Below are 27885 nucleotides of genomic sequence, written 5' to 3' on the forward strand. Positions count from 1 at the left end.
AAGTTCACAACACTGTAACGGCATACCCCCTCAGAACTCATGCTCCCGACCGCGACCTCCAACCAAGCGTGCCCCGGGAGCGGGAGCTACCTTTCTGTTGGACCCCCTCCCGGCAACTCTACTCACAAGCTGGCAGCGTCGGGGGGCAGCGGGCTCGACAGCGCCCTCCAGCTCGGCGCTGGTAGTTTCCTGCGACTGCAGTCCAGCAGAGGGACGCGGCAGGAGCAGGGCGCGGGGCAGAGGCCCGCCCGAGCAGCCGGCAGCAAGAGGAGAGCAGCCTGGGCGAGGAAAAATAGCCGGGAAAGTGCTCTGGACCGACAATCCAGCCGCGGCTCCTCCCGGACGCCTTGGGGCGCCGGCGCCATTTTCCAACCCCCGACCAGGTCCCAGCCGAGAAGAGCCGCCAACTAGCAAAGACAACTCGGCGGAGACGTTTGGTGGCTGCGCTGCCACCCCAGGGCCCGGCTGTCGCCAGTACCCTCGAAAGGGAGGAAGAGGGGCGGATATGCACAGCAGCGGGGGCGGCGGCCGACGACACACCGCTGAGGCCCCACGGACAACGCTCCTCCGCCCCGCCCCGCGACGCAACGTCTTCACGCACAAGAGTCAACCAATCGGTGCCACAGAACGAGGACGCGCCGGGGGCGGGACTCCGTGAGGAGGCGGGGCCAGTGATTGGGAGTTTCTTAAGGAGGATTTTAAGGTGTCCAGCACGTTGCGGCGCCCATTTGCGGTTCTGCCGCCAATTCTCCGCTGGAGGGCGCAGTAGCTTCTTAAGAGGAATAGTGGCTAAATCTCCTAGTCCAAAGTCTGGATTTGGGGGCTATTTCCTACAACAGTAGAGAAAGATCTTTCTACTGGGCTCCCAGGAAGGGGAAAGATAGAAGAGCTACCTTCCCAGTCGAGGACTCTGAAGGTATGTTACCTGGCGTGGGGCCCCAGGGCCCAGCTGGGGCCGCCTCTGTCCCCTCCTGCTTGTCTGCAGCTCGTGCCGTCCTGCAGGTGGGCGGCAACTCCCACTGTCTTAACAGGAAGTATGTTACCACTATCAATTGATGGAGTGCTGTCAGTGGATCCGCTCCACTCAGCTGGGTACCTCCTGCTTCTATTCGAGCTTGGAGCTTAATAAATGTGGATGGGACTCCACCTGCAAGGCACGTCTCTAAAGAAAATACCCTGCTTTCCTCTGTTTCAGGGAAGCTGACCTTTTGCTCACACTCAGAAAAGCAAGTGGGACCTATAATGAAGGCCAGGAGTGACAAAATTTTTTATTTATCCTGAAGCAGAGGTTATGAAAAACCTACTAGGAAGTCTGGCCTCCTTATGCTCACTCGGCCATTTCTTATATCCAAGTTAATTAATAAGACTTTGAGAATAAGAGTGGTAGCTCACTTATATGTAGTGCTTTTTTGCTTTTCAAAAGCATATGCATCTGTTACCTTGTTTGGTCTCTCAGTGACTGTGAAACTGATAGGACAATTGTTGGTGATGAGAAAACAAGCCCAGAGAGGTTAAAGTGTTAGAAACCAGTTCAGCTGAGTACATTTGAAGATCTAGTTGGCTTTACACGACATTCATGAACCAAGCTGCATCCTATCCAGCAAGTAAAAAGGAGCTCTGAGGAACTGTACAAAATGGAAGGCTTTTGTAGGCAGAAGTGGGCGGGAAAACGAAGTTTCTAGGAAAAAGTCACCTCCTTTGGTGGAAAAGGGGCATCTATCAGGCACATTACCTTACCAGTGCAGACCGGGTAATTCCAGACTGAACTGATTAAAGGTCACAGTCCTGGGAGAGTCGGAAACTGCATTTGGGTTAGGTATTTAATCTTGATTTGCTGTTGTGGGGCTTAGCACAAGTGACTCCATTTTGGATCTGTTGTTTCTCTTTTTCAACAAATTACCTGGAGCAGAGGCAGACTTGCATCACTATGAGTTTTCTGACTCTTGGGAATTGAAAGACTGAGCAGGTTAAAAAAAGTAATAATGCCTAGGTCATATGGTTGTCCTAGAAAGTAACTGAAAGCAATCATTCCATGACAGATTGGGAGTCACAGTTATGCTTTTAAAACCCTTTTTCCATTTTTAAGATTGAAATATTGCTTGGATATGCAAAGACCTATCCAATGCCCCAATCTTAACCAAACTTTAAAAACCAAGACAGCAGGGTGAAACTTACTCTTAACCTCCCTTCCCTGGCTATTAAGCATGCTTAATAACCTCCACTAAGAAAATGGGCAAAGGCAGGAGTATCTTAGTACCTCTCTGAATTATGGTTTCAGAGCTTCCCTATGGGCACAATAGAAATTCATGCTGTTTATCCTGTGTCCTCCCCAATAAGTTATGCACGTCACACCAGCTAGGAGCCCCTCCCAGTTCTTAATTCCTTCTGTACATTATTTGTTTACCATTTTGATAGCACTTACATGCATCTTATCTATCTTTGTATTCCCCATACAGGCTAGCGCAGTACCTGGCATATAACAGACAATAAATGTTTGATGAATGAAAAGATGATGATATTTTACTCTCTATTTGATAAAACTACCCAAAATGTTTTCTTTTAAACTTTCAGTATGAAACTTTTATTTCATAGCAATAAAAAGAATCATAGAATAACCTCCATATGTCCAACTAGCTAATACATGTTATTAACAAGTTTACTGATCAATTTCTCATTAAAAATGGGGCATTGTCCTAAACTTGTCTTATTAAGCCTTGAGTGCCAAGAACATGAGCTGAGTTTCTAGAGTTCAATGTAGCCCATAAGCTGAGACTACCCCAACTACAGACTCCTAAAAAAAACTGCTCACTTTTGATTCCTTGTTGAAGACCCTTCTGTAAACACCAGACCTTTATATAAACACCATCTCCTTAAAATTTAGCGGCCCCATCTTCATTATCTCAGGACTTTGCTCCTTGCTAGGGCGTAGCTGACTGATACGGCCAATTCTAGTCTCCTAAACTAGATATCCGAAGGTCACTCACACTTCCCCCTTTTTCTTTCCTCCCAAATCCAATCAGTCACTGGGCTCTGGTGATTTCCGCTAAGGAATGCCTGAAATCTTTCCCCACTTCTCATCCCCACTGCTACTGTCATTGTTCAGACTTTCTTCTCTCATGGTTATTAATGCAATAACCTCTCAACCCATCTTCTGTCCTCCATCTCTCCTCTCTGCCAGAATATTTTTCCAAAGCATACTGATATAAATATGTTGTTAGCTTCTCCCTGCATGAAAATATTTGAGAGGTGCCTGGCTGGCTCAGTCAGCAGAGCAAGGCTCTACTCAAGGTTTTGAGTTCAAGTCCCATATTCTGTGGTGTTCCCAGTGGTTTTTTATTCTGGTTTTGGCCTATTGCCTGTAATATCAAATTCCAGATTCTCTGTTCTGCCTTTGATGATTCCACAGTTAGGGCCCAGCCCAACTACCTCCCACATTTCCCATTATCTCCTCACCATTTTCTCCATATTCCAGCTGCAGGAAATTATTTGCCTATCATAAATTGGTCCATGCATGTCTATACTTATTTGCACATGTTATTCCTTCTATAGGTTGCCCCTCCCCACCTTCTCTGGCCAGACATTTCTTACCCTTCTTCTAGGTTCTTCCTCTTTAAAGATTTCTCTGACTTCCAGGCAGTGGTTTCCACTTCCATTTTTCTACCATAGTTGTCAACTCCATCCCATTGTGTTGAAATAACTTTTTCCAGCTGTCCTCCCACTAAGTAAGATAACTCCATTCTCATGTTATATCCCTGGTGCTAAGTGCAGTGTCTGAGAGATAGTAGATGAATAGACAGATAGTAAATAGATAGTAAATCTAAGAGATAATAAATGAATGTTTGTGACTGAATAAATGATTGTTAATTTCACTATTTCTTGCTATTTACAATAGCCAGATTATGGAAGCAGCCCAAGTGTCAACCCAGAGATGAATGGATAAGGAAGATACCAGGGTGTGTGTGTGTGTGTGTGTGTGTGTATTTAGTGGAATATTATTTATCCCTAAAAAAGAATAAAATCTTTCCATTTGCAACAACATGGATGGAGCTAAAGAGTATAATGATAAGTAAGTTAGTCAGAGAAAGGCAAATATCATATGATTTCACACATATGTGGAATTAAAAAAACAAAACAAATGAGCAAAGGAAAAAGAAGAGAGACAAATCAAGAAACAGACTCTTAACTACAGAGAACAAACTGATGATTACCAGTGGGGAGATGGGTAGAGGATTAGGGAACTAGGTGATGGCGATTAAGGAGTACACTCACGATGAGCACCGGGTGTTTCATGGAAGTGTTGAATCGTCATATTGTACACCTGAAATTAATATTACAATAATATTACACTAATATTAACATATGTTAACTATACTGAATGAAATGCTAAATGAAATGAAATGAAAAATGAAAATGAAAATGAAATGCTAAAATGAAAAGCTTAATTGGGAGCCTGGGTGGCACAGTCGGTTAAGAGTCCAACTCTTGGTTTCAGCTCAGGTCATGATGTCCGGGTCGTGGGATCAAGTCCCACATCAGGCTCCAAGTTCAGTGCAGAGTCTGCTTGAGATTCTCTCTCCATCTCCCACTCATGCTCTTTCTCTCTCTCTCTCTCTAAAATAAATAAATGAATCTTCAATAAATCAATCTTCAAATAAATCTTCAAATAAATCAATCTTCAATAAAATAAAATAAAAAGCTTAATTTTAAAAAAAGAAACAAAAAACGTCACTGCCTCTTACTGAATAAGCACAGTTGTATTTAGAATGCATTTCTTCTCCTTCCCTCTCTTCCTTCCTCTATCTCCTTTTCTCACTAAAGCAAAGAAATAGTAATAATAATTACTACTCAATGAAGCAAAATCTAAAGCCAGAAAAAAAAAAAAACCAACAAACTAGACTGCATCAAAATTAAAAATTTCAGTGCAGTTGGGGCACCTGGGTGTTAAAGCCTCTGCCTTCTGCTCAGGTCATAATCTCAAGGTCCTGGGATCGAGCCCCACATAGGGCTCTCTGCTCAGCAGGAAGCCTGCTTCCTCCTGTCTCTCTCTCTCTCTGCCTGCCTGCCTACCTATGATCTCTGTCAAATAAATAAATAAAATCTTTAAAAAAAAATTTTTAGTGCAGCAAAGGATCCTATCAAGAGAGTGAAAAGATAACCCATAAAATGGGAGGAAATAGGGGTGCCTGGGTGGTTCAGTGGGTTAAAGCCTCTGCCTTCGGCTCAGGTCATGATCCAGGGGTTCTGGGATCGAGGCCTGCATCGGGCTCTCTGCTCAGCGGGGAGCCTGCTTCCTCCTCTCTCTCTCTGCCTGCCTCTCTGCCTACTTGTGATCTCTGTCTGTCAAATAAATAAAATCTTAAAAAAAAATGGGAGAAAATATTTGTAAATCATCTGTCTCATAAAGATATATAGAAGTCCTACAACATGGGTTACTTAAGCGGCTCAGTTGATTGGGCATCAGACTCTTGGTTTTGACTCAGGTCATGATCTCAGGGTTGTGGGATTGAGCCCCAATTCGGGCTCTTCACTTGGTTCAGAGTTGGCTTGAGAATCTTCTCCCCCACCTCTCTCTCCCCTGCTCCTTCCCCCCCCAACATATGCAATCTATCTCTCTCTCAAATAAGTAAATAAATAATCTTTAAAAAAAAAAAAACAAAAAAAAAGAGCCTGGGTGGCTCAGTGGGTTAAGCCTCTACCTTCGGCTCAGGTCATGATCTCAGAGTCCTGGGATTGAACCCCACATCGGGCTCTCTGCTCAGCAGGGAGCCTGCTTCCCCCTCTCTCTACCTGCCTCTTTGCCTACTTGTGATCTCTCTCTGTCAAATAAATAAATAAAATCTTTAATTAAAAAAAAAGAGCTCCTACAACTCAGTAATAAAAAAAAAGTGAAGAATGGCAAAGGACTTAGACATTTTTCTAAAGAAGATATACGATGGTCAATAAACACATGAAAAATGCTCAATATCTTTCATCATTAAGGAAATGCAAATCAAAACCACAGTAAGATAGCACTTTACACCCATCAGGATAACTATTATTGAAAAAACAAAAACCCACAAAACAAAAAAATAAGGGCTGTTGTAAGGATGTGAAATTGGAACTCTTGTGCGTTGTTGGTGGGAATGTAAAATGGGGCAACTACTGTGGAAAATGGTATGGCATTTCCTCAAAAATGTAAACATAGAATTATCCTGTGACTCAGCAATTCCACATATGGTATATACCCAAAAGAATTAAAAGCAAGGACTTGTAGAGATATTTGCATACCCATGTTTGTAGCAGCATTACTCAGTCAGCCAAAAGGTGGAAGCAAACCAAGTGTCCATCAACAAATGAATGGATAAAGAAATTGTGGAATATACACTCAGTGGAGTATTATTCACCCTTGAAAAGGAAGGGAATTCTGTCATATGCTACAACATGGATGAAACTTGAGGACATTATGCTAAGTGAAATTAACCAGTCACAAAAAGACAATATTGTTAATTCCATTTACATAAGGTACCTAAAGTAGTCAAATCCATAGGGACAGAAAATAGAATGGTGGTTGTCAGGGGCAGGGAGAGAAGGAGATAGGGAGTTATCATTTAATGGATACTAAGTTTCAGTTGGGATGATGAAAAAGATTCTGGAGATGGATAGTGCAGATAATTGCAAAACAACATAAGTGCACTTAATGACGCTGAACTGTAACTTAAAAATGGTTGAAAGTCCATAAGAGACTCTTAATCTCACATAACAAACTGAGGGTTGCGGCGGGGGGAAGTGGGCGTAGGGAGAGGGTGGTGGGTTATGGACATTGGGGAGGGTGTGTGCTATGGTGAGTGCTGTGAAGTGTGTAAACCGGGCGATTCACAGACCTGTACCCCTGGGGCTAATAATACATTATATGTTAATAAATTTTTTTAAAATTAAAAAAATGGTTGAAAGGATAAATTTTATGTTACGTATATTTTACCACAATTTTTTTTAACAAAAAAAACCGTAAAACCAGAAATCTAGGACTCATTCTCAAGTCTTTCCTTTCCCTTTATTCTCCATCTGCTCCCAATGGTTTCCCCACATCCAGTCCATCAACATATCCAAAATACACCTTAAAACTGACTGCTTCTTTCCATCTCTGTTACCACCACACCAGCTCAAGACATAATCATCTCTCACATACACTTCAGTAGCCTCCTAACTGAACTCATTTTTCTAATCTTGTTTCCCTCAAAACCATCCACACAGCAAACAGCATGAATGTACTCCTGGACAGGAAAATCAGAGAGTGCCAGCCATTCACTACGTTATCAGCAATTGACTACATTATGAGATAATACCAACAATTTACAACATTACCAGATATAAAACGTGTGTATATTCATGTTATATATATTATATATATCATATAAATATACTGTATATCATATATTTTTTCATATACTAAAATAGAAAGGTTTTTTTAGCACACATATATATGTATACACCATATGATATGTAATATAGGTCTCATATACTGTAAGAAACATGCAAATATATATATAATATATCTTATGTGTGTTTAACATAATGTTCCAGATATATTCATTACGAAAACTTTTTGCCAACTTGGAACACAATAAACTTGCTTAAGCTGATAAAGGATATTTACCAAAACCTGTAGCAAACTTCATACTTAATATTAACACTAAAATTACAATATAATAGAGGCACCTGGCTGGCTTAGTCAGTAGACCAAGTGACTCTTGATCGCAGGGTCATGAGTTCAAGCCCCATGTTGGATGTAGAGATAACTTAAAAAAAAAAAACCTCAGAAAAATACAATACAATACAAACATTAAAAATAGTCATCTTGGGGTCCCTGAGTGGCTCAGTAAGTTAAGGGTCTGCTTTCAGCTCAGGTCATGACTCTGGGCTCTGGGCTTGCCAACCCCCAACGTAGGGCTCCCTGCTCAGTGGGGAGCCTGCTTCTCCCTCTCCCTCTGCTCCCTTCCTGCCCCCACTAATGGCTCATGCTCTTTCTCTGGCTTGCTCTCTCTCTGAAATAAATAAATAAATAAATAAAATCTTGAAAAAATATATTCATCTTATATTAGGATCAAAACAAAGATGGCTCTTACTGCTTCCAAACAATAAGTACTAGAGGCTGTAACCAGTACAAGCAAAGATATAAAAGGTATAAGGATTTTTTTTAAGATTTTATGTTATTTATTTGATGGGGCGAGGGGCAGCACAAGCAGATGGAGTGGCAGGCAGAGGGAGAGGAAGAAGCAGGCTCCCCGCTGAGCAGGGAGCCCAACGCGGGGCTCCATCTGAAGGCAGACCCCTAACTAACTTAGCCACCCAGGCGCCCCAAAGGAATATGGATTTTAAGACATAAAAGTACCCTTACTCATACAGGATATGATTGTCTGGAAGAAAAACCCAAAAGAATCTTCAAGTAAACTACTGGAATTAGTAAAAAGGTTCAACAAGTTTCTGACTATAGGATTGACAACATAAAATCAATGATTAATAAATCAACAATTATAAAATACAATTTTTAAAAGACAGCTCATGCAATAGCAATAAAAACCAAAAGGCATCTAGGATAGAACTAAAAGACGCCTTGATCAAACAAAGAAGTGCAAGAGAAAAAGTATATGGAGAACATTATAAGATATTATTGAAACGTATTTCTTAAAAGGTTTAAGTAAATGGAGAGTTCTACTCTGCTTTTAGATTGGAAAAATCATCATCATAAAGATGCCAATTCTCCCAGATTGAGTTGTAGACTTCATGCAATCGTAGTAAAAATCTCAAATGTACATGGTATTGCAAGGGAAGAATAACAGCAAAAAAAATGTAGATGGAGCACCTGGGTGGCTCAGATGGTTAAGCGTCTGCCTTCGGCTCATGTGATGGTTTCCAGGTTCTGGGATCCAGCCCCATGTCGGGCTCCCAGCTCAGCAGGGAGTCTGCTTCTCCCTCTCCTCCACCTCTCCCCCTGCTTGTGCTCTCCCTGTCTCTCTCTCTCTCAAATGAATAAATAAAGTCTTTTTTTTTTAACTGTAGATGAATTTGCCTTATCAAATATCAGGATAGATGTTGAGCAAGTGCCTGACTGGCTCAGTTGGAAGAGCATATGACTCTTGATCTCAGGATTCTGAATGCAAGCCCCATGTTGGGCTCAGAGATTACTAAGCAAATATGAATAAATAAACTTAAAAAAAAGATACGTGCTAAAGCTATAGTGATTAAAAATGTAGTATTGCCACAGGAAAAGCTAAATCGACTTTTTTTTAAAAGATTTTATTTATTTATTTGACAGAGAGAGATCACAAGTAGGCAGAGAGGCAGGCAGAGAGAGAGAGAGAGGGAAGCAGGCTCCCTGCGGAGCAGAGAGCCCGATGCGGGACTCGATCCCAGGACCCCAGAGATCATGACCCGAGCCGAAGGCAGCAGCTTAACCCACTGAGCCACCCAGGCGCCCGCTAAATAGACTTTTGGTACACATCGGTGTCTTAGTTGGACATTTGATTTATGACCCAGGTAGAACTTCAGATCATTGGACAGAGGACAGACTTTTCAATAAATGGAGCTGAGATCATTAAATAATCACACAGGGGAAAACCTGAAACTAGATCCTTTTTCTTTTTCTTTTTTTAAAGATTTTATTTATTTATTTAACAGAGAGAGACACACTGGAAGAGGAAACACAAGCAAGGGGAGTGGGAGAGGGAGAAGAAGGCATCCTGCTAAGCAGGGAGCCCTATATGGGGCTCGATCCCAGGAGCCTGGGATAATGACCTGAGCAGAAGGCAGATGCTTAACAACTGAGCCACCCAGCCCTCCAAAACTAGATCCTTTTTCACACCACATACAAAAAATCAATTCAAAACCTAAAAATGAAAAGTAAAACCATAAAGCTTTTAGAAGAGAATAGTAAACACTATCTTTCTCATTTTTGAATAGAATAGGATATCTTAAAACAGAAAAAGATCATTCATCATAAAAAAAAGAAATGATAATATGTAGACATCAAAATAAACTTTCATTCACAAAAGATACCAGTAAAAGATATTTACAACATATATAATCAACAAAGTATCCCAAATTTGCAAAGATTTCCTGCAAACCAAAGGGATAAAGGCAAACAACCGAAAAAAAAATGGGCATAAAATTTTAAGGTATACTTCAGAAGGAAAAAAAAAATACAAATAGCCAAAAAGCACATGAGACATTGTTTAATTTCATTATGTATTGGGGATGCGGAATATTAAAGCCACAACGAAATACCACTACACATATCAGATGGATAAGAATTACAAAACCTGAAAATCCTGAGTGTGAGTAAGAAAATGGAGCAATGAGGAGCGCCTGTGTGCCTCAGTAGGTTAAAGCCTCTGCCTTCGGTTCAGGTCATAATCTCGGGGTCCTGGGATTGAGCTCCGCATCAGCCTCTCTGCTCAGCAGGGAGCCTGCTTCTTCCCTCTCACTCTGCCTGCCTCTCTGCCTATTTGTGATGTCTGTCTGTCAAATAAATAAATAAAATCTTTTTTTTTTTAAATGGAGCAATGAGATGTCTCATCAAAACTAATGGAGATGGGAATTAGTGTAACCACTTTGGATTAATCTACTAAAGCTGAAAATGTATATGTATCACAGTGCAACAATCCCACTTTTAGGTATACACCTTAGAGACAGGCATGCTTATGCATTGGACACGTGCACCAAAATGTAGACAGTAAGTAGCCTTAGTATAATTGCCCAAAACTGGAAACAACCCAAACATAATTTTGAGCCAAAAATCCAAATTACAAGAGTGCATCCTATATTATTTCTTCATATAATGCTTAAAAACAAAGAAATATTTATGTAGAGATACAGACACAGAGAGCAAAACTATAAAGAAAAGCAAGGCAATTATTCCTATAAAAGCTAAGAGTGGTGACCTCTACCTAGGAAGAGGACAATTGTGACTAACACGGAACACACAGAGAACTTCTGGAGTTACCACGGTATTCTGTTTCTTAGACCTGGAGAGTGGTTACTTGGGTTTTGCTTTACAACCAAAATGTAGATTTCTAATTTTTTTTACACTTCTCTATATGTTATATTTTACACGAGAAAGATTAAAACTGACAACTCTGCCAACGTGAATCCAGAGGTGCAGCACGACTCCAAAAAAGAATCTTATGAAACTTGACAAGTTGATTCTAAAATCATAAAGAGCAGAGGGCCAAGAAAAACCAAGATGATTTTTATAAAAAAATCATTAAGTCAAGGGATTCATATTTACAGATCATAAGACTTATAATAATACTCTAATTATTAAGAGACTGGGGAAGAGACATAGGGATAAACAACAAGGACAGAATACAAAGGGACACCTGGGTGGCTCCATCAGTTGAACGCCCAAGTCTTGATTTTGGCTCTGGTCATGATCTCAGGGTCATGAGATGGAACCCCACATTGGGCTCCACACTCAGCCCAGAGTCTGCTTGAGATACTCTCTCTCTCTCTCCCTCTGCCCTTCCCCCTGCTCACACACTCACTCTCTCTCTAAATAAGTAAAATTTTTAAATAAATAAATAAAGTGAATAAAATTTAAATTTTTTAAGAAAAAGAACAGCATAGACAGTCCCGAAATCAAGTCATGCCCACAGGGAATCAAGTCATGCCCACAGGGGAACTTGATGGAGGTCCCATCACAAGTCAACAAATATACCGGAATGTAAGAAATAAAGTAAAAGGGACCCCCAACTCACATTATAACGAAAATAAAACCCTAATAGAATAAAGACCTCAGAGTAGAGAAGGTAGACGGAAACTACTCTTTGCCCACCAAATCTACTCTCCCATTCTTCCAGAAGAATTCTTCCAGAATAATCACATTGTAGCTGAGCTCACCTGGAGATGGACCTGGTAATGGGTTGTAAGCAGAAATGCTGACTGCCCCTTGCAGCTCTGGAAATTGACATCAGGTAGGCCTCCTCCATGCTTTCCTTTTCTTTCCTGTGGGTTGGAATGTGAATATGGCAGCAATCCAGCTGTGGCTGTACAACATGGCAATATGCCCAAGGGGATGGCAAACTCATGGGATGGCATGACCTTGGCTCCCAAATGTGTACGTACAGCAAAGCCACCTCAGCAATCGGGACTACTCATCTTGGGACTGTTTTGTGAGAGAATAAATGTCCCTATTCTTTTTTTAAAAAGATTTTATTTATTCATTTATTTGTCAGTGAGAGAGAGAGTACACACAAGCAGGCAGAGTGGCAAACAGAGGAAACGAGAGAAGCAGTCTCCTCGCCGAGCAAGGAGCTGGGTGCAGGACTCGATCTGAAGACCCTGGGATCATGACCTGAGCCGAAGGCAGTGGCTTAACCAACAGAGCCACCCAGGTGTCCCTAAATGTCCCTATTCTTTAACACACACCATTTTGCTGTGGGTCTCTTTGTCCTAGCATCTCAGTCTTCACGGACACAGAAATATTTTGTAACCATGACTCAAAGAGCACCAATTAGATTGAAAAGTGTTGATAAATCTGCCTACATTATAAAATGAAAAATACCTATACCATAAAACACCGTAAATAATGTAAAAATAGAAGCTACAAATGAGGGCGCCTGGGTGGCTCAGTGGGTTAAGCCTCTGCCTTCAGCTCAGGTCATGATCTCAGAGTCCTGGGATCGAGTCCTGCATTGGGCTCTCTGCTCAGCAGGGAGCCTGCTTCTTCCTCTCTCTCTCTCTCTCTCTGCCTGCCTTTCTGCCTACTTGTGATCTCTCTCTGTCAAATAAATAAAATCTTTAAAAAAATTTTTTTTAAAAGTAGCTATAAATGAAAGCAGAGATTTATAATGCATACCCAGATTATATAAAAAATGCCTCAGGTCAGTGGAGAAAAGATGACCTAATAGAAACAGAAAGGAAATAAACATGAAATCACAGAGGAAACCAAAAGGCCAAGGAAACATTATAAAAAATTTTCAACTTCAGTAGTGATCAGATAAATGTAAATTAAAACTACCCCCCCAGGGGTGCCTGGGTGGCTCAGTGGGTTAAAGCCTCTGCCTTCGGCTCAGGTCATGATCCCAGGGTCCTGGGATCAAGCCCCACATCGGGCTCTCTGCTTGGCAGGGAGCCTGCTTCCTCCTCTCTCTCTGCCTGCCTCTCTGCCTAGTTGTGATTTCTCTGCCAAATAAATAAAATATTTTTAAAAAAAAACTACCCCCCCAAAAAACTATTCACAACCCAGAATTGAAAAATTCAAAATAAATATTCAAGTCTAACAATACCAAATGTTGGCCATGAGCAACAGGAACTCTTGTACCCTGTTTTTGTTGCGGCTTAAATTAATAGAACCACTTTGAAGAATAATTCGAAAGATCTAGTAAAGTTGAGGGTGCATCTTACTATAATAGAGTAATTCCACTCTCAGGTGTATATCCCAGAGAAACTCTTGTGTGTTGATATACAAGAGTATTAACCGCAGCATTATTTATAATAGTTGAAAACTGGAATCGACCTGAAAGTCCACCAGCAAGAAAACAGATAGAGGGAGCAGCACCAAAAATAAATCTCAAAACTTAATGGCAAATGGAAAAAAGCAATCTGCCAGCAGATATGTCTGGTATGTCCAAAATACAGTTTAAACTATGCAAAAAATACTATGTAGTAAATATGTAGTAAAAGCATGTGAATGATAAACACCAAATACGAATTTCTTGAGAATGTTGTGGCCTCTGTGGACAGAAGGTGGGGAATGAGTGTGTATGTGTGTGTGAGAGAGAGAGCACATACTTTTTTTGTTTGTTTGTTTTTATACCGGCAGAAATCAACCTCTGTATGTGGGTCTTCAAGAAGAGAAACAAAATTCCAGGGGCGCCTGGGTGGCTCAGTGGGTTAAAGCCTCTGCCTTCGGCTCAGGTCATGATCCTGGGATTGAGACCTGCGTCAGGCTCTCTGCTCAGTGGGGAGCCTGCTTCCCTCTCTCTGTGCCTGCCTCTCTTCTTACTTGTGATCTCTCTCTGTCAAATAAATAAATAAAATATTTATTTAAAAAAAAAAAAAAGGAAGCAAAACTCCATGAAGGACACTTTGTATATTCCTAGAGGCTTTGAAACTGTCCTATTTACAATTCTGTTTGAATTTAGTCCCCTTCCCTCCATCATAGTTTTTTCAAGTTGTCCTCAAACATACAGCAACAGTCTTTAAATTTCAGCAAGTGCCAGCGTCGCTCAGAGGGCTTGTTAATACACAGACTGTTGGGCTGGCTCCCCGAGTTTCGGATTCTGTAAGTCGAGAATCCGCACTTCTAACGAGTTCCCAGGTGACGCCGGCGTGGCAGGCCCAGGACCACCCTTTGAGAACCACACTCTGAGACCTACAGGGATGTCTATTATAGGAAGCCTATGTGTTTCTGTGGTTGTGGGGAATTAGACTAAGCAGTGAGAGAAAATGGGGCACTCTCTACCTTCACCTTGGGCTGCAGCCAGCGTGGAAGCTCATAATTCTAGGAGCAAAGAGAAGGGCCGACATTGCAGCAGGTGGGGGCCAGGTGTCAGGGAAGCGAGTTTGATAGGAATCCCCTTTTCCCTAAACACGTGCCTGAACAGGTCTCTATGGTGTAACTGCCTAGGGAATTAACTTCCCATCACAGCATGCCCCCTCCGGTTCCCCTCTCCTGTCCTCAGCAGAAACGCCAAGTTTATACCCCATGGTTGCAGGAGGAGGAGGTTGAAAATGCTGACTCCATTGTGCACCCAACCAACCAACTTTCCCTGGGCTTCAGGAGCCTCTGAGCTAGCCTGTTAGTCCCATTGTCTTGTTTTCAGTGGGCTGGACTGCTCTCCAGGCTTGTTCCTTTATCCTCTCCAGGTCCGGCAGTGGGGGAGAACCTGCTGTCACTATGGATGAGACACTTGCGATGGCTGAATGGGCCCTTGGGAACCTCAGGGTTTGATTTTTCTCAGTAATCAGCAGGAGCAGTCATGCGTTTCTGGGCCCTGGAGCTTCACCCTGCTCACCAGCTTTCCAAGCCTGGAACAGACCCCACTCTTTCGCTGACTGAAAGACCGGAGAACTTGGAACTTGTGTGCGTGCCTGCATGGGTGTATGTGGGTGTGTGTGTGCATGTTCAACCGGGAGGTGAAAGCTAGAGCACAGAGGAAAGCCAGAGGCTCGGGCTGATCATTATCTCCAGGCCCTAAATGGGATCCTGGTATTCTGCCAAAAACCAGACTCTCACTCTGTATAATGAAGTTCTCATTGATTATCCTGTTGATGTCCCAAGAGTTGGGGGCCCAGGGAGGTCCATCTGCTGCCAAGTCTTCCTTGTTCCACTCCCCTATAGAAACGAGGGTTTGCCCCTTTCATGAGGGTGCCCCCCATCGCCTCACTTCCCCAGCATAACAGCACATCCACAAGGGACCCTGGTCCTGGGGTTGAAGTGAAGTGACAGCAACCGTTTATTAATTGGACTAATGAGAGGTCTCGGCAGGGAGACAAAGAGAAGAACGAGAAAGAAGGGGATGCAGATAGGAACATCACACAGTCCAGGAGTTCCGACTGGAAGAGGGAGCTCATTCCCTGAGCTTTCAGGGAGTGGACAGGAAGGGATTTGGAACTGGTTTTGCAAAGCTCCTATGTTTTACAGGAAATGTGCTAATTTTTCATCAGCTAATCGTAATGGCTCTGTTTCCTGAATACTGTGTTCGGGGACTTTGCTGTTCTGTGTGCATGATCCAAGTTCGTCTTTACTAGAGCCATTGGAGAAGGGACTCCTTCTATTCGTTTGGCCCATGACAAACTGAACCCCAAAGAGGTTTGCCCAAAGTCATACATGTAATAAGTAACAGAGCCTAAACTGTGAACCACTGTCATTGTGGGAAGTGAAAGCTAATGAGGACATACACACACACACAGCACTTACTGATCATTTCTCTTTTCAGGCAGACAGCATTAAGCCCTCTATGGGCAGCAGCACCTCCAACCCTACTGGTATAAGGCAGGTAGGTTTATTTTCGCGGATAAGGAAACTTGGGCTCAGAGAGGTGAAGTAATTTGCCTTCAGCCACACAGCCAGGAAGTGTCAGAGCAGGGATTTGCTATCCATCTACCAGAAATTCTGACCTTATTGCCCTGCCTCCCTTCATCTCTCTTTGCCTGGAGCATGGCATCCTGCATAAGAGAAGGTGAGCTGCAGGGAGGGTGGGAAGGTTTATTTGGCTATACAGGAGGTTCTAGATGCATGGAGGGGATCAGGATCGCCATGAGATTTAGCCGGTGGAACCGAAGCCCTTAGCAAGTGCGAGTGGTGAGGACTGGGTCTGGAGGCTTGTAATGCATGACAGACAAGGTTTCCTCCAGGCAACCTAACACCGCCTCGCTCCCCTCTGCAGGCAGAGGCTTGAGGGAGTTATTAATAGCATGACGATCTCCTCAACATTTTAGGACTTAAAAATTTTTTCTGTCAGTGAGGCCAACAGGGTAAGCCGCACCGGCAGCTGCGTCCTTCCTGTTTGTCCTCGTGAAGCAGTTCCAGCTGACCAGCCACTGGGAACCTGCTGCTTAAGCAGCTGGTAATGAACTACAAACAGCACGGGATGAGGAGGGCCTGCCAGGCAGGGGTCAGCGCCCTCCTGGGACTGCGGGCCTGCCTTGCCAAGAGGAGCCAAGGACTAAGAACACAGGAGCACAGCTGATATGTGCACATCTAGCCAGCCTCTGCTCTGGACTTCTCCTGGTTTTTATTGTTTTTTTTTGCTAAACAAATAAATAAATACCTGTAGGCACGTTCAAGTCACACAAAAGAATATAAAGTAAAAACTGAAACCTCCCCTCCCAGACACTCCCAGTTAGCCGTGGCTATCTCTGCTGGGTCTATCTTTTCATGCCTTTTTCTGCTAAATCTTGGTATAAAGATGAACTTACATTTAAAAATTTTTTTTATTACAAAGTGGGATGGTTATACTGATCTTCAACGTAATAACTAGCTCTCCGAAATGTTGTCGCAAATTTACATGCCATCAACAATGTACAAAAAAGCCCGTTTCCTCCCATCCGAGCCAACAGAGACTTGTGGAGTGAAACAAGATGCCATTGTGTAAATTGCAAAATTTGTAAAAATGCCTCTCCTACACTTTCCCTTTCCTTGTGTTTTCCCCTGCTTTCTATTAACTTTGCGACCTCTGACCCGTGTATATTACATAGAATCCAAAGGTTTGTCAGTAGATGAGAAAGCAAGGGGAGGGGCACCTGGGTATCTCAGTCAGGATCGAGCCCCGCATTGGGCTCTCTGCTCAGTGGGGAGCCTGCTCCCCCCCCACCCAGGCCTGCCTCTCTGCCTACTTGTGACCTCTTTATACCAAATAAATAAAATCTTAAAAAAAAAGAGAGAGACCTCATTTATTGTTCATGGCCCAACTCTTTTTAATCCCTAGTACACTTTTATCAGGGCCTGCCAGTGACATTTAGGTGGGGTTCTTAGTGTCTCTTGAACCATCCATAACATTTTATGTACACTGTATTATACACAGAGAGATTACACCTTGTATATATCTATAGGTATAAAATGGGGTGTGACCTAAATATGTGTTCAGAAATTATGCATTGCGCATTTAGCATTTATATCTATGCACACACACACGCCTTTATTTTACACACACATAAAAGTTGTAGGTGTCGTATAAGGGAGAGAACATAGACTAGCACTGTGACCTTAGGCAATCACCCAAATTTGTTAATTCCTTTTCTTTTTTTTTTTTTTAAAGATTTTATTTATTTGACAAAGAGAGAGAGAGATCACAAGCAGGCAGAGAGGAAGGCAGAGAGAGAGGGGGAAGCAGGCTCCCCGCGGAGCAGAGAGCCTATGCGGGCTCCATCCCAGGACCCCGAGATCACGACCTGAGCGGAAGGCAGAGACCCAACCCACTGAGCCACCCAGGCGCTCCTGTCAATTCCTTTTCATCATCCCTAAAATGGGGAAGTATGGCTTGCATTTTCTAACCACATGATTATCTGAGGATCAAATGAGAGCCCAAACCTAGCAGGGAGTCTGGAGCATTATGTTTTGCTGGCTAATGAGCTTATACATACATATGATGTGTTCTCATCACCTTTTACAGTATAATGTTACATCTCTGTGTATCCCAGTTGGTGACCCATAAGTACTCCCTCCTCTTGCCTTTTTTTTTTTTTTTAAGATTTTATTTATTTATTTGAGAGAGAGAGAGAGCAGGAGCAAGGGAGGGGCAGAAGGAGGAGCAGGCTTCCCAGATGAGCAGGAAGCCTGATGCCATGCAAGGCTCCATCCCAAGACCCCGGGATCCTGGCCTGAGCCGAAGGCAGAGGATTAACCCACTGAGCCACCCAGGCGCCCCATAAATGAGGACTCTTAAAGTCATTGTTCTGGAACCATGTATAGCAGGTTAAGTGCACGGGAATTTGGAGTCAGATACACCTGGGTTTAAGTTGTATTTGAACCACATTCTAGATGCATGACTTTGGACAACTGAGCTAAGTTCTCTGGACCTCAGTTTTTTCACCTGTCAAAAAGGGATACTATTCTCTATCTCACAAGATGTTTGAGTGGGTGAAATGAGATAATGGGTGCAAAACACCCACGAAACATGTAGGTCTCAATTAGAGTTACTAACTAATAATTTGTACTATATGCCTATATTCCTTTTTTTTTTTTTTAAGATTCATTTAATTGAGAGTCAGAGACAGAGGGAGAGAGCTTATGGGGGAAGGAGAGAATCTCCAAGCCGACGCTCTGTTGGGCATGGAACCGATGTGGGGCTTGATCCTGAGCCAGAATCAAGAGTCTGCTGCTTAACCGACCAAGCCACCCAGGCACCCCTATTCTTACTTGTTTAGATTCAACATAGTTGAGCTGTATATTAAAATTGCACCTGTGACCTAAGAAGTGGCATTAAGGCAAGACAAAAGCAATGGTTCTCGGCCCCGGCTGCCCACTAGAAACCTCTGGTGAGCTGAAAGCACAATGCTGGTGTCCAGGCCTAGGAAATCAGAGTCTCTGAGGGTGTTAAGAATCACTGATTAAATGGAGCTGCCAGGAGCATGAAGTTGGCGTGGGCTGCTAACAACAGTAAATGAGGTTATGTGCAAATCAAGGCTTTAACTGATCGAGTCCTCCAGAGCTCTGACACCTGAGTGCAGAGCATGGCGGTTTGGTGACCCATTTTCACTTTCCCAGCAGCCCTATTCTATTTACATCTGGAGGTGTGTGTAGCCCTAGGGAAGGCGACTCCTTTCCTGACCCCCAAGGTCAAGCAGTAGACCCTGAGAGCTAAGGTAATCATTGCATTTTATCTGCTACCATTGGGGGTGGTTTAAAGGGTGCCCGTGACCAAAACTGTTGCAGTCAGGGTGACCCACAGACAAAGACAAAGATGCTCTCTTTCCTGGTGAGCATGAATGAGAAAGGTAGTCTGCGGGAGCTGGGTTTAGCCTTCTTGGGACCCCCAAAGGGAGTCAGCTTTAGTAAGAAGATGGCAGAGAGGACGGAAAGGCATTGTTTTTTCTGCTAGATCCAACCTCACCTAAAACTAGTGCTCCCTGGACTTCTACCCTCATGAGTAGATAAATTCCTTACGCAACTCAATTTTTCTATTTTTCTACCAACAGGGTACTCTTGATGTGGGTAGCAATAACCACGGGCAAGTTTCCTTCTATTTCACAGGAAAACAGCAAGTCTTTCGCTAGGGCCTCTTCCTGCCCCTTCTAGAACCAACAGCCCGAGCAGAAGCAAATAAACAACAAACAGAGCAAGAACTCCTCAGCTTGTGGCAGAAGTCTTGGGTTCTCCTTGTTAACTTGTTGAGGTGAGTTAAAGCAGCATCGCTGTCCCCGCTCTCCCCCTGTTACTCTGCTCACCTACTTCCTGTGGCACCCTCGCTCACACGGAGGCCTCTTGAGGCTGCCTCCGTGCTCACCACCCACTGCACCCTCATCTCATTTCAAACTACTTGCTCTTCTCCAAATCTCATCTGCTGTCATGTTTCTTTCTTTCTTTTTTTTTTTTTTAAGCTTTTGTTGATTTGTTTGACAGAGAGCACAAGCAGGGGGAGCAGCAGAAGGAGAGGGAGAAGCCGGCTCCCTGCTGAGCAGAGAGCCCAACACTGGCCTAGATCCCAGGATCCCCAGATCACGACCTGAGCCCAAGGCAGACCCCCAACCGACTGAGCCACCCGAGTGCCCCTCATGTTTCATTTTCCGTTGCCTTTTGTACGTGCAGCTCCCTTTGCTGGCGGTACTCCTTCCCCCTTCTCTCCACAGCAGATCCCAGATATCCTCCAACATCCAGCTTCAATGCCACTCCCCCCATTTTCCACCCAGGCAGGGCAGGGGCCCTTCTTCAGGCCTTTCATCGTACCTTGTACACAGTACACACCCTCCTTAGAGCTCTTATCACATGTGTCCATGTGCCGTCCCTGTGCCTGTCTCCTGCACCAGATCACAGGTGCTTCTAGAGCAGAAACTCTTTCTTTTTCTTTTTTTTTTTTTCCATCTAAAGATCTTTATTTATTTATTTGACAGAGAGAGACAGTGAGAGAAGGAACACAAGCAGGGGGAGTGGGAGAGGGAGAAGCAGGCTTCCCGCTGACCTGGGAGACCAATGCAGGCTCGATCCCAGGATCTTGGGATCGTGACCTGAGCAGAAGGCAGCTGCTTAAAGGCTGAGCCACCCAGGTGCCCCAATTCTTATCTTTTTCATTTCAGGATCCTGAGCGAGGCGATAGAAAGCCATGGTTAAGTACACTAGTTCCGGAGGAAGGCTGCCTAGATTAAAATCCTCGCTCTCCCCTTATTACCTCTATTACCTTGGTGAAAATATCTAACGTCTTCCGGCCTCAGTTTCCTTCACTGTAAAATGAGTATTAAACATAACTTCCACATCATAGAGGGCTGTCAGGATTAAAGAAGTTACTGCCTCTAAAGTCCGCCGGCAGAGTACTTTGCCCAAGTTAGCTGAACAGAGATGATCATAACTGACAGCAAAGACAATTAGCACCCATCCCAGTGCCTTGCACATTCCAAGTACTAAGTCCATGTTGTTAAAACTGAACAATAACCAGATTTCTTTTTTTTTAAATATTTTATTTATTTGACAGAGAGAAATCACAACTAGGCAGAGAGGCAGGCAGAGAGAGAGGAGGAAGCAGGCTCCCTGAGGAGCAGAGAGCCCGATGTGGGGCTCGATCCCAGGGCCCTGGGATCATGACCTGAGCCGAAGGCAGAGGCTTTAACCCACTGAGCCACCCAGGCACCCCAATAACCAGATTTCTTAACCCAGAGACCTCTAACTTGATCCCAGAGTGGCAGAAGGCTATTTTCTGGTTACTGCTGAGTCCTGAAAACTTTGACCCCAAGGGAAGAGGACTGTGAGGAAAGCTTTGAGAGAGCTTACAGCTCAGCCTTGAGGTTCTCAGTAACTAGGCCACCTCGGGGCAACTCCTTAAAGCAGCCTTTTTTGTTCTCTATGCAAGCATTTTGAGCATTTTTTCCAAATCCATTAATTTCTGGGCTCAAACAGCCCGGATTTTTTTGTCCGTGTGAATAATTAAATAGCCAAGAGCACAACAGGAGCTCTTTGTCTATGAACCTTTTTCCACACAATAGAATTATTTTGAGAACCATCCTATTGTTGTGTATATGCACATCTCATTCCTTTTTACTGCTGAGCAATATTCCATGGTAGGGATATACCTTCTGTTTATCCATTCATCACTGTTGGACATTTAAACCATTGCCAGTGTTGATCAAGCTCTGAATGTTTGTGCCCAAGTCCCTGAAGACATCTTAATCCAGTCCAATTTGAAAAACAGTTAAAACATCAAGAGCAGGTGCCTGGGTAGCTCAGTGGGTTAAAGCCTCTGCCTTCAGCTCAAGTCATGATCCCAGGGTCCTGGGCTCAAGCCCCGCATAGGGCCCTCTGGTCAGCAGTGAGCCTGCTTCCACCTCTTTCTCTCTGCCTGCCTCTCTGCCTACTTGTAATCTCTGCCTGTCAAATATATAAATAAAATCTTAAAAAAAAACAAAACAAACAAGAGCAACAGCTATGAGTGACCGAGGAGGGGAGGTGGGTAGAATGATAGCAGTAACATGCGAGCTCTTTCTTTTTAGTATGTGTAGCTAACGTGGGTCTAAAATCTTAAGTATCAAATTATCCAAATATTTGCAAATAGGAATCACTGGGTTAATTGCAAATTCAGATTTGCCAGTGCAAATCCCCACCTGGTATAGACCCAACTCAAATATCCCTCTGGGCAGGAATCCAGCGAGAATCACTAGCTATCTTGAACACATTTTGCAAGAAAATGAAGCACTGACAAGAACTCCTGGGCAACTGGGTGGCTCAGTCATTAAGCGTGTGCCTTGGGCTCAGGTCTTGATCCTGGTCCTGGGACAGAGCCCCGCATCAGGCTCCCTGCTCAGCGAGGAGGCTGCTTCTCCCTCTCTCTCTCCCCCTGCTTGTGTTGCCTCTCTTGCTGTGTGTCTCTCTATCAAATAATAAATAAAATCTTCTTTTAAAAATTAATTAAAAAAAAAAAAAGAACTCCCTGGGGTGCCTGGGTAGCTCAGTGGGTTAAAGCCTCTGCTTTTGGCTCAGGTCATGATCCCAGGGTCTTGGGATCGAGCCCCGCATCAGGCTCTCTGCTCAGCAGGGAGCCTGCTTCCCTTCCTCTCTCTCTGGCTGCCTCTCTGCCTACCTGTGATCTCTGTCTGTCAAATAAATAAATAAAATCTTAAAAAAAAAAAAAAAAAGAAAAAGAAAAAGAACTCCCTGAGCACAGAAACTTGTCTCTGCCATGTTCTAGCACACAGAGCCTGGACACACACACACATACATACACCTACACACTTTTTTTTTAAGCAGCTTTTTCCATTTTTGGAAAGTTCTAATGATTACAAAGTCTTTCTTTATGTGTAGCAGATACTGATCACCTTCTTTCTTCTAATTAAGACTTCTAGAGCCATATTTTCCACAAGAAATTAAGAATATGTGAAAATACAGACCCACGTTCTTTAACCACTTCCGCTAAGGCACAGTTTACCTTGGGACCATACTGACATGGTCATTCTTCTGAAAGGTAGCATACACAGCAGCCAGGCATAAGGGTGGAGAAGTCTGCCAGACTGTGGTCAAGTCCTAATTATAGCTGTATGATTTGGGGCAAATGCTTAATCTTATTTTTTTAATCTTTTTTTAAAAGATTTTATTTATTTATTTGACAGAGATCACAAGTAGGCAGAGAGGCAGGTTCTTGCTCAGTGTGACTATCATTGAATATCTGCCAGTTTTTTAAGGATCCTGCTAAAGAATGGTACACCAAACCATAGACAGAGCTCCAGGTGCAGCCACCCAGGGAAGAGTTCTTTAATTTTTTGTTTCTGTTGGTTTGTTTGTTTTTAGCAGTTATACTTAAAATGATAAAGACTACTCTGCCACCCTACCTGTTTTCACAGGATTTTCCATCAACCCATTATTCAAAAGTTCATACCTGTTCAATCTAGTCCTAAGCCTAATTGGAGGATTCAATAATGTTCTTGGTTTGGAGTTGGTTTGGGGTAATTATTCCAAAGTAACGAGATCATTTTGAATCCTGACTCTATTATCTAATTCATTAAATACCGCTCCCAGATTTCTGGATGTAGAAATTTAATAAAAATGCTTTCTTAAGGGGGTACCTGGGTGGCTCAGTCAGTTAAGCATCTGCCTTCGGCTCAGGTTGTGATCTTGAGGGTCCTGGGATGGAGCCCCTGCATTGGACTCCCTGCTCAGCAGGGATTCTGCTTGTCCTCTGCTCCTCCCCCCCCAAACCCCCCAGCCGCTAGTGTATGCTCTTTCTCTCTCCCTCTCTCTCTATCAAATAAATAAATAAGATCTTTTTTTAAAAAATGCATTCTTGGGGCACCTGAGTGGCTCAGTGGGTTAAAGCCTCTGCCTTTGGCTCAGGTCATGATCTCAGGGTCCTGTGATCGAGCCCCGCATCGGGCTCTCTGCTCCGCAGGGAGCCTGCTTCCTCCTCTCTCTCTGCCTGCCCCTCTGCCTACTTGTGATCTCTGTCTGTCAAATAAATAAGTAAAAATCTTAAAAGAAAAAAAATGCATTCTTCAGTCCCTGATAAAAACACCATGCAGGACAAGATCAAAGGCCCTGAATCAGTTCTTGCTGACATGGACGATTTAACCCATGTAACCCAGCAAACCGTATTAGAATCTTGTCACATTTTTCATGATTTCCATAATGACATCAATAGACTCTGTAAATGTCTTGCTTAAATCCAGAAGCGGAGTAGAACTATTACATCTCCCTAATTTACATATCTTATAATGTTATCATAAAATAAAATGTAGATAATTTGACCTGAAATATTCTTAGAAAATGCAAACTCATTCCAGGTGTCAATAAAACAATTATTTAATACACTATTCTGGGATTTTTCTTTTCCTGTGAACAAAATCCTACTTCCCAGTATGAGGTTCTGGAATCTGCCCTTCTCCTATTTATGAAATTTATGGTGATTTCCAGCCTCTTGACACCCTTTTATTTTCACCACAACTTCTCAAGAATATTTAAAATTAAAATCTGTATAACTTTATGCTCAAAGATAGAAAATTGCTGGTGGATCCATGATCCCATCCGCAAATCATTTTTCTACTACGGAAGGTTAACTCTCTGGGCCCAGAGATTTGGCAGGGAGGTGGGGAGATTTCTTTATTTGTTTGTTTGTTTGTTTGTTTGTTTGTTTGTTTAAAGTAGGCTCTATGCCCAACCTGGGGCTTAAACGCACTATCCCAAGATCAAGACTGGCGTGCTCTGCCAACTGAGCCAGCCCAGGACCCCGTGGAAGGCATTTTGAAAAAGCTTATTTATCATCTTATTCTAATTCCAATTTCTTCTTAGCATTGTTCTTTGCCTTTAATCTTGCTATGCTTTCCACTTGCTATGCTAATCCCTTTTAACTTTGAAGTGGCCAGAGTTTTGACCTCACTGATTTGTTAGCTTGCAAAAGAAAAATGGAAAGCAAACAAATAAAAATCAGTCCTGGCCCACGTTCCTTCTTGTCATATCTCTCCATTAATTTTAAACTTGAGAACTTAAAATTTATTCATCAGGTATTTGATGTATAATTTTTGAAATTTTGAATTATAGGAATTTAAATAAATAATAGCATGTTAATATCTAGTGATATTTCAAAATATATTAACCATGAATGACTATAGGCAACTTAACTACTCTCTCTGCCTCTTGTTTCTGCATCCATAAAAATGGAATAAAAACCCTCATGCACTCTTGGTAGAAATGTTAATTGGTTCATCCATTATGGAAAACAGTATAAATGTTCTTCAAAAAATTAAGAGTAAGAATACCATACAATCCAGGAATCCCACTTCTGGGTACTTACCTGAAGAAAACAAAAACACTAATGCAAAAAGATAGATGTACCCCTATGCTTATTGCAGAATTACTTACAATAGCCAAGATGTGGAAGCAATCCAAGTGTTCATCAATAGATGAATAAATAAAGAAGATGTGATATACAAAAGTAGACACCTAGATCAATATCACAGAATAAAGAGCCCAGAAATAAACCCCGATTGTATGGTCAATTAATTTACAGCAAAGGAAGCAAGAGTACCCAATGGGAAAAAGTCTCTTCAACAAATGGTGTTGGGAAAACTGATCAGCTACATGCAGAAGAATGAAACTGGACTACTTGCTTATACTATATTCAAAAATAAACTCAAAATGGATTGAAGACCTAAATGTGAGACCTGAAACCATAAAATTCCTAGAAGAAAAAATAAATAAATAAAATATATAAAAATAAAATTCCCAGAAGAAAACACAGGCAGTAATCTCTTTGACATCAGTCACAGAAACATTTTTCTAGATATGACTCCTCTGGCAAGGGAAACAAAAGCAAAAACAAACAATTGGGACTACATCAAAATAAAAAGCTTTTGCACAGCAAAGGAAACCATCAACAAAACAAAAAGGCAACCTACCAAATGGGAGAATATATTTGCAAATGATATATCAGACAAGGGGTGAATATCCAAAATAATAAAGAAGATACACAACTCAACACCAAAAAATAATCATCATCTTCATCATCATCATCCAACTAAAAATGGGCAGAAGACCTGAACAGACATTTCTCCAAAGAAGACATCCAGATGGCCAACAGACACATGAAAAGATGCTCCACATCACTCATCATCAGAGAAATGCAAATCAAAACCACAGTGAGAGGGGTGCCTGGGTGGCTCAGTGGGTTGAGCCTCTGCCTTAGGCTTAGGTCATGATCTCAGGGTCCTGGGATTGAGCCCCACATCGGGCTCTCTGCTCAGTAGGGAGCCTGCTTCCACCTCTCTCTCTCTCTGCCTGCCTCTCTGCCTACTTGTGATCTCTGTCTGTCAAATAAATGAATAAAATCTTAAAAAAAAAACCAAAACACAGTGAGATATCACCTCCCACCTGTCAGAATGGTTAAAATAAGAAACACAAGAAATAAGAATTGTTGGCAAAGACGCAGAGAGAAAGGAACCCTCATGCACTGTTGGTGGGAATGCAAGCTGGTGCAGCCACTGTGGAAAACAGTATGGAGATTCCCCCAGAATTGAAAATAGAATTACCATATGATGTAATAATTCCACTACTGGGTATTTACCCAAAGAAAATGAAAATACTAATTAGAAAAGATATATGCACTCCTGTGTTTACTACAGCATTATTTACAATAGCCAAGACATGGAAGCAGGCCAAGTATCCATCCAAAGATGAATGGATAAAGAAGACATATGGGGGGGGGGTGTATAGATATACAGATATACGCTGATACATAGAGAGCCATAAAAAAAGAACAAAATCTTGCCATTTACCTCAAAATGGATGGATCTAGAGGGTATTACACTAAGTGAAATAAGTCAGTCAAAGAAAAACAAATACCATATAATTTCACTTATATGTAGAATCTAAAAAACAAAACAAATGAAAAAACAAAATAGAAACAGAGTCATAAATGCAAAGAAGAAATTAATTATTTTGAAAGGGGTGTGGGGGCTACCCCTGAGTGGTTGGTTATGCATCTGCCTTCAGCTCAGTTGTGATCTCACCGTCCTGCGACCGAGCCCCGCATCGGTCTCCTTGCTCGGTGGGGAACCTGCTTCTCCCTCTCCCTCTACCTGTTACTCTGCCTGCTTGTGCTCTCTCTTTCTCTTTCTCTGTCAAATAAATAAATAACATTTCTTAAAAAAAAAAAAAGAGAGAGAAAGAAAGGGGAGTGGGATGGGGTGCCAGACTAAATAGGTGAAGGGTATTAAAGGGTATGAAGTTTCAATTATATAATAAATCAGAAAGATGAAAAGTACAGCATAGGGAATACAGTCAATAATAGTGTAATAGCGTTGTATGGTGATAGATGTTGACACTTATCATGGAGAGCATTTTGTTTTTTTTTAAAGATTTTATTTATTTATTTGACAGAGAGAGATCCCAAGTAGGCAGAGAGGCAGGCAGAGAGAGAGGAGGAAGCAGGCTCCCTGCTGAGCAGAGCGCCTGATACAGGGCTCGATCCCAGGACCCTGGGATCATGACCTGAGCCGAAGGCAGAGGTTTAACCCACTGAGCCACGCAGGCGCCCCTGGAGAGCATTTTGTAATGTACACAAATGTCAAATCACCATGTTGTAACCTGAAACTAATACATTGTATATCAGCTACGCTTCAGTTAAAAATTAAAAGGAATCACAGTACCAACTTCATAAGGTTACTATGAGGATTAAAGAAACTTGGGTATGTGCAGTTCTTACAATGGTATATGATACCCAGCATATATTATATGTTGTTTTATTAATTGCAGGCCCAAGGTACCTGTGCGTTCAG

General features: G+C 42.5%; 1 protein-coding gene and 1 long non-coding RNA gene across 11 annotated transcripts in view; one reads left to right on the forward strand and one right to left on the reverse strand.

The window, feature by feature from the left end:
* Positions 1-565, reverse strand: part of LRIG2 (leucine rich repeats and immunoglobulin like domains 2) — a 71387-nt gene extending 70822 nt beyond the window's left edge. For all 4 annotated transcript variants that reach the window (XR_006817814.1, XM_046001171.1, XM_046001168.1 and 1 more), the window contains exon 1: positions 127-565. Coding sequence is in view for 3 of the 4 variants with exons in the window: in XM_046001171.1 (XP_045857127.1) it covers positions 127-365 (239 nt within the window). In the remaining variant the exon portion in view is untranslated. The remainder of the gene's footprint in view (positions 1-126) is intronic.
* A 176-nt stretch (positions 566-741) lies between these two features.
* Positions 742-27885, forward strand: part of LOC123939301 — a 33144-nt gene continuing 6000 nt past the window's right edge. For 2 of the 7 annotated variants that reach the window (XR_006817817.1, XR_006817816.1), the window contains exons 1-5: positions 742-916; positions 11835-11948; positions 15918-15977; positions 19187-19284; positions 19618-19814. This is a non-coding gene — a long non-coding RNA (uncharacterized LOC123939301). Of the gene's footprint in view, positions 917-11834; positions 11949-15917; positions 15978-16442; positions 17308-19186; positions 19285-19617; positions 19815-27885 lie in introns of those variants that run through there. The other 5 variants (XR_006817820.1, XR_006817818.1, XR_006817821.1 and 2 more) reach the window with 5 other exon arrangements.

Source organism: Meles meles, chromosome 1 (genome assembly GCF_922984935.1).
Source record: "Meles meles chromosome 1, mMelMel3.1 paternal haplotype, whole genome shotgun sequence".
Taxonomy (NCBI): Eukaryota; Metazoa; Chordata; class Mammalia; order Carnivora; family Mustelidae; genus Meles; species Meles meles.